The 7500-nt window shown below is 28.0% G+C and overlaps 1 protein-coding gene across 1 annotated transcript; it reads left to right on the top strand.

The window, feature by feature from the left end:
• Positions 1-832: 832 nt before the first annotated feature.
• On the top strand, positions 833-3954 carry LOC124429891 (myb-like protein X). The gene has a single exon (XM_046975717.1). The coding sequence runs from the start codon at positions 1560-1562 to the stop codon at positions 3282-3284; it is 1725 nt and encodes a 574-aa protein (XP_046831673.1). The 5' UTR covers positions 833-1559; the 3' UTR covers positions 3285-3954.
• The last annotated feature ends 3546 nt before the right edge of the window (positions 3955-7500 follow it).

Here is a 7500-nt window from a genome sequence, read left to right as displayed (position 1 = left end):
TTACGAAATTTCGAAGATTTTTTTCGTGTCCCTTTTTTCTTTCCTTATAATACGTGAAAAAAATTTGGCATCGAAGGTTCCGTAAAAAAAAAAAAAAAAAAAAGAAAAAAGTAATCGATTTTTTTATACGATCTAGGGAACTTTCGGGCCAATCCTGTATTATTAGATCTAAGCAATAAAATTTCTATAATATGCTTTAAGATAACGTTCATCGATACTATGAACGTCGATTCTTTTTTAAGCATATATTTTATTCATTCGTTCGTACGTTCGTTCATCTTACTTTTTTTCTTTCGTCAAGCTTGATCAAGTTTCGTCATGAAACCTGATGCCAATGCTGTTGTTAATAATGAAAAAAAAAAAAAATAAATAAATAAATAAATAAAAAGAAAAATAAAAAAAAAGGAAATAAAGAAAAAAAAAATATATATATATATATAACAAAAAATTAATAACAAACGTGTCGTTAATTTTATCGTACTTTTGTATAGCAATAAAAAAAAATAAAAAATAAATATATTGTAAAAAATGTAATTGTACAAAAATTTCAAGTGAGAAAAATAAATGAATAAATTGATTGATTAATTAATTAAAAAATATATAACACTCAAATATTTCGTTAATATTGTCTAACTTTTGTATAGTCAAACAAAAAAGGAAACGCAATAAATAAATAAATAAATAAATAAATAAATAAATAAATAAATAAATAAATGGATATATTGTAAGAAATTTAATATACATCGTCAAAATTTTAAATAAAATATCTCTTGAGTATATAACTTATATATATATATGATCGATATATATATATATATATATATATATATATATATTATATACATATAGTATGTACTATATAATAATACATATGTATGAGTGCATAAACAATGGCGTGTCATCGACAGACCAGAAAAAAAACAGAAAAAAAAGAATTCATTGATAAATCGATAAAATTTAATATCGTGTGTCAACGCCCGCCTTTTGTTCTTTGTTACGAATGATAGAGAGAGAGAGAGAGAAAAAAAAAGAAGAAGACAGATAGAAAAAAAAAAAATTGTGAAAGTATTTTCGTCCACGTCAAACTAATCAACACATAACCCAATAACATTAATTGATTGATAATAAATAAAATTATAATTATTCAAAAAAAAAAAAAAAAAAAAAAAAAAAAAGAAAAAATAAACCATTTGTGGAACGATCTAATTTTTAACGATGTCGTGAGACACAATGTTGAAATCATTCAAACTGATTAAAATTTTCATTTTGATCTTGTCAATATTTTTCCAATTAATTTCAAGCAAACCATTTATTCAAACGCTCAATATTTCCAAGTAAGTGTATAGATAATTTATAAGTAAAAAAAAAAAAAAAAAAAAGAATAAAATAAAATAAAGAAATTTCGTTTAAATAAAACTCTGAGAAAGATAAAGAAACAGAGAGAGGGAGGGAGAGAGAGAGAGAGTGATCTTTTGATTTATTGCGATTTATTGAGCGATCTTTCTTTTAGGAATGATAAAGAGCCTAATTTTAGGCATTCGAGCAATGACGAAGAACAAATGGCGATAATGTTCAATCAAACTTTGGATTATTTGATCCCACGACGTCGTTTATTGGACAATCAATATCGTCATAATTATTCTAATGACGAAATATCATCAAACGTTTCTATTAATTACAATAATAAAAACAATTTAAATTTGTCGATAACGCCAGATTGGACGATAGATTTGTTGACGAACGTAACAAATGTTCCTATTAACAATGTCGAATATATTTCTAGTACATCGTTCGTCGACATTGAATATGATACGACACACATTAGAAAAAAAAGATATGCTTTATTGGATGATAATCAATTGAAGTCCAACGACAATGAGGAACATGAAAGTGTTGACAATGTAGAGAAAAAACGTTCGTCATCGTCATCGTCATCGTCATCGTCATCGGACAATGACGAGAACAGCAATGATCAACGTACGAATTTGCAAAAATCTGACAATACCGACGAGTCCGATGATTACAGTGCAGATCTCGAGGAAAGCAACGATAACGAAACTGACGATGATCGGGATAAAGTTGTTCAATCCAAGGACAGTAAAATTAAACGTGAAAGTACCGATTACGAGTACGCAAATGACGATCAAGAGAGATCATCATCGGGTGACGTTAGAGTTAAACGTGACGAGATCAATCAAAACGACGAAAAGAATAAATTGGATGATAATATTAAAAATGTCGTTGAGGAAAATATTGAGAAAACCGATAAAGAGAAAATTAATGAATCGGATATGAAAAGAGATACCGCAAAAGAGAAAAATATTGATACGATCGAATCGCCAAAATTGACGAAGGAAGATGACAGCGAATATGAGAAACGCGTTGAAGAGAAAATCAAACGTAAGATAGATTCGATAAAGGAGGAGATCAAACGTGAGATCGAAAGGAAACGAAGGGATCGTGAGATCGAGAGGAACAATGCAAGATTCGATGAGATACAGAGTAAGGATAACGATGAACAAGAGGAGGATCAAGAAGCGGTAAGTGCAAATGTTGATGATAAAATGGCGTCTAAGAGATCATCCGATGACGTCAAACCTAAAATAAATAAAAGAAGAAGAAGAAGAAGAAGAAGAAGAAGAAGAAGAAGGAGGAGAAGAAGAAGAAGAAGATCGAACGAAAGTGATAGAATCAGGCATCGATTGGAGGAGATTGAAGGTATTGATAATCTCAAGGACGAGGATGATTATAATGCTGCTGTACACGAGAGTATTAGAAAAAGATTTGCACCCGATGATATTGGCTCCATGTCCGATCAGGATGAACCTAAGATAAATAAAATTTCTTTGAACAAGGCACCGGTGAAGAAACGTGAAAAAATTCGAGAAATGTTCGTGGTTAAGAACGACAACGAAAAGAAACGTAAAAAGAAAAGAAAAAGAAGAATAGCCGATGAGGGACATATATTGGTACCCGAACAGGCACACGTTAAGATCGAAGATGACCTACCAAGTGATTTAACGTTCGATCCAAAGCTACGTGGAAGTCAACCGATTGACGAGAAGGTAAGGATTAAAAGAGCAAATGCAGGATTGGTTACTTTAGAATATAGGCCGCAAAATGTCGAAGACGAGGAGAACGACGAAGGCAATGAATTTGGCGACGATGGTTTCGAAGATAGAACATCGAATTTGAAAGATCGAATTGGTAATTCATTGATCGAGGATCAAGAGGATAAAGAGAATCAAAATGTTAATTTTCTTTTCCCTGGAATTTCATCTTGATTGAAAGAATCCGACTTATCATTTCGACGAAAAAAACATTTCGCAGTTAGTTAATAATAAAAATAATTCTCAGGAATTATTTTTTCATCATAAATTTCTTATATATCTGTGATTAAATTGACAAAAAAAAAAAAAAAAAGAAAAAAAAAGAAAAAAAGAAAAAATGGGAAAGTACAAAAAAAACAAAGCTAGAAAGAAAACTTCTTTACCTTCTGTAATATTACTTATCGTTGCGTATACATATATGTCGGTAACAATCTGATTTATCGACCGACTTCGTTCGCTTTACCATCAGTCGGTATTTCGTTTACTACAGTCGGTAAAGAAGATATTCTCATTTACCAACGTAAAAAAACACTAGAATGAAAAAAACAAACTTAAGTTTTCCCATTAAAGAGCCAATCCGATTTGAGAGCTTTGGCATCGTCTGCAAAGGATTCGAATCGACGATTAATTACGGATTACAATGAAGCTTTCGGTGGCCTTCAAAGTCTTCGGGATAATCCTAATGGTGCCTTGAGTAGATTCAAAAGGATCAAACGTGTTCTGAAAACGTCACGAGTTTCACATAAAAATAAACTATCAAATTAACGCACACATTGTATAAACAATAAGAAGGAAGAAACAAAACTAAAAAAAAAAAAAAGAAAAAAAAAGAAAGAAAATGAGAAATAAGAGAAAATAATCTACTTTATTATTTAACTTTACTTCCTATTAATTTAATTACTAATCTGTGTAATAATTAAGAACGATAAGTAGAATGTTAAAATAAACAAATTCTTATATTAGAGAAAAAAAAAAACAAGAAAAAGAATCTTAAAAATGTTATTGAAATTAATGAATTAAAATGATGATAATAATAATAATAATAATAATAATAATAATAATAATAATAATAATAATAGAGAGGTCATACAGGCAAATACACATACAAAGACAACTATATAGATGTTTTAAGATTTAATAATGAATGTACGATTAAACACAAAAAAGACACATAGATCGTTAACCCTTGTGCGCTTACATTATGATTTTTAAAGGGGAAAGGGGGTATGGTCAGGGTGACCGAGGGATGGGCGACGATCGGTTGTAGGAGCCAAAGGGAAGAAGTTTTTCTTTTTTCTTCTTTTTTCGTCTTTTTTTTTTTTATAAATCATTCTCGTCATTCGAATAGTACAATAATTCGTCTCTATCGTTTCCTTCCTACCTTCCTTCCTTCCCTTCATTATTAATCTTTTTCTCTCTCTCTCTCTCTCTCTCTCTCTCTCTCTCTCTTTTGTTACTTTCTCTTTTTATTCGCATTCGTCCTAACTTTTATTTATACAACAATATGAAACAATTATTTACAATGACAGGTATTGCGTTAAGAAGAGGAATTTCTTTTTTATTTTATTTTCTTTTCCTTTTTTTTTTCAAGATTAATTTAAGACCAAATGCTTATGCTTTTTTTTTATGTATATGTGTGTGTATGTGTGTTTATATATATATATATATATATGTTTGTTTTCATATCTCTGTACGTAGAGAATTATTTACTATAATATAATTCAAGATTTTAAGCGATCGAGATCGAAGAAGAATTTTTTATGAAAGTTATTTTTATGAATGGCGAAAGGAAAAAGAAAAAAAGGAAAAAAGAAATGAACAAATGGAAATGAAAATTGATCGACGAAAATTGGACGTGTTTGATTTGATGAAAATGTGAAAAATTGTAGATTATGTTTCGTATTGTAAAAAAAAAGAAAAAAAAAAAAAAAAAAAGAAAAAACGAAACAAAACAAACGAACAAATCATTGTATTATTGTTCGCTTCAAATTAATCGTTTATAAAAAATACTTTCGAGCTCGATCGCAAGAGCACAGGCCTGTTTACGATAGAATGATCGAATAATTTCTTTACGTTTCTTAATTATTAAGATATATTTTCTTCTTCTTCTTCTTCTTCTTCTTCTTCTTCTTCTTCTTCCTCCTGTTCCTTTTAATTAATCGATCAATTAATTAATCCATTGATCGATTTAAAAAACGAGAATTGTAGTTTTCTTTCTTTCTCTCGAATTTTTTTTTTCCTTCTTTCGTTTTTTTTTCTCTTTCCATTTTGTTTATGTTTCGTTTGTAATTTTTGTTCTTTGCCGTCAGGTTCGATTTTTTTCTTGTTTTTGTTTTTTTTTTCTTTTTTTTGTTTTTTTTTTTTTTTTTTTTTTTTTTTTTTTGATTGATTAAACGTCGATCGAATCAGTCTGGGAAAGGCTCGTTGGTACAACGTTTTCTGAGGCACCGAATTCTTGTTTCTTTGTTTTTCATTTTCGTGATTATTTTTTTTTTTTCTTTTTTTTTATTACTATAGGTTCTTTCCCCCCATCCCCCTCTCGACTCATTCAAAACGAAGTTCTTCTTTACTCCTTAAAAATTTCACTCGACGATTACATTCCATAGTAATCATTTTATTTTCTTTATTCTTGTCTTCTTTTTTTCTTTCTCTTTTCTTCTTTCTTTTCTTCTCTTTTTTTTTTTTTTTACGCATCTTTACGAAGAAAAAGAAGATGAAGAAGAAGAAGAAGAAGAAGAAGAAGAAGAATATGAGGAGCACGTTTAAAAGTCTTTTAATAATCTCAAAATATGTCGAGTCGACAATAAGTTTTCAGAGTGCAAAAAAAAACTTTTCGTGAAAGAAGAGAATCTCTTTTTCTTATTTTTTTTTCTTTTTTTTTTTGTTTTTTTTTTTCATGGAGAAATTTCAGAGAAAAGGAATTAAGTGTTGATTTGAAGAAAGAAAAAGAAAAAAGAAGAAAAAGAAGAAAAAGAAGAAAAAAAGAAAACGAAAAAGAAGGTAAACAAAAAAATTTTGTTCGACAGACATTGAAATCTTCGACGAAAGAGAGTTTACTTACATTAGTTTTTTTTTTGTTTTTGTTGTTGTTGTTGTTTCTTTTTTTTTTTTTTTGTTTTTTTCTTTTTTTTTTTAATGTGTCTCGAAAGAAAGAAATTTTTCACTTTTATTTAGAAAAATCGATGTCTGAGAAATGGTGTTCACAATAATATATAGTACAACAACGTAACGATATTACAGAGTTAATGTATGTACCATATATGTGTATGTGTATATATATATATATATATATATATATATATATATATATATATATATATATATATATATATATATATGTGTATATATAATCATTACTATTATTATTATTATTATTATTATTATTATTATTATTAATAACGTATACGTATACACGTACATATGTACACATACATATGTATATATTATTAATAATAATAAATAATGTATTTATACTACAATAATATGGTTATATACAAATTGTACAAGTTTAATTTCTTTTTTACCTTTTCACGATTTATCTAATCATTTCTTAGATTAATCTGTGATAAGAAGAAATTTTTATTATATTTTTGTGTTATTGTGTATATGTAAATTGTGTGGTATCTCTCTCTCTCTCTCTCTCTCTCTTTATATATATATATATATGTACCTGCTTTTATATGTCTCTCCGAAGTTGTATATTTTTAAATATCTATAATTTAACATCAATTATTTGACGAATTAATTTCAATATGGCGATTTAATATCAAGATGAACGATAATAAATAATTTCTTATCAATTACAATGAAAAGATCATCGTTTGGATTATTCGCTTAGTATTTTTCGAATAGAGAATTGTATATTAATGTGTTTTGTGTGTGTATACGTGCGTGCGTCAAATAAGTGTGTTGATTTCAAAATGAAAAAAGTGCGAGAGAGAGAGAAAGAGAGAGAGAGAGAGAGAGAGAGAGAATTAAAAACAACGAGAGTTCATTTTGTTATTAACAAAAGAAATAAAAAATTAATTTACTTTGACTTTTTTTACTTCCATTATTATTCATTCATTAATATTCATTCCATTATTATTCATTCATCTGTTCTACTTTACCGACCGAACTTAAAAAATCATTTAACTATCTTTCATATAAATACATTTTGATTTATGTGTGATGTGTGTGTGTGTGTATGTTTGTGTGTACATACGTATATACGTTTGCACGCGTATGCAACGTTTTTTTTTTTTCTTTTCATATGATTCTTCATTTATTTGTCAGTATGTTCTACTTTATCGACCGTACTCGATGTCGAAAAATTATAATTTTTTGGTTTTCTTTCTTTTTTTTTTTGTCTCTCGATAGGCTCTCGTAATTTTATTATTATTATTATTAT

This window comes from Vespa crabro, chromosome 16, assembly GCF_910589235.1.
Source record: "Vespa crabro chromosome 16, iyVesCrab1.2, whole genome shotgun sequence".
Lineage (NCBI taxonomy): Eukaryota > Metazoa > Arthropoda > Insecta > Hymenoptera > Vespidae > Vespa > Vespa crabro.
Note: the sequence above shows the minus strand (reverse complement) of the source record. Positions and strands in the feature narration are given on the sequence as shown.

Bases quoted from the DNA above. Each gene is read 5' to 3' on its own strand.
- LOC124429891 (XM_046975717.1), top strand. From the start codon at position 1,560: ATGGCGATAATGTTCAATCAAACTTTGGATTATTTGATCCCACGACGT.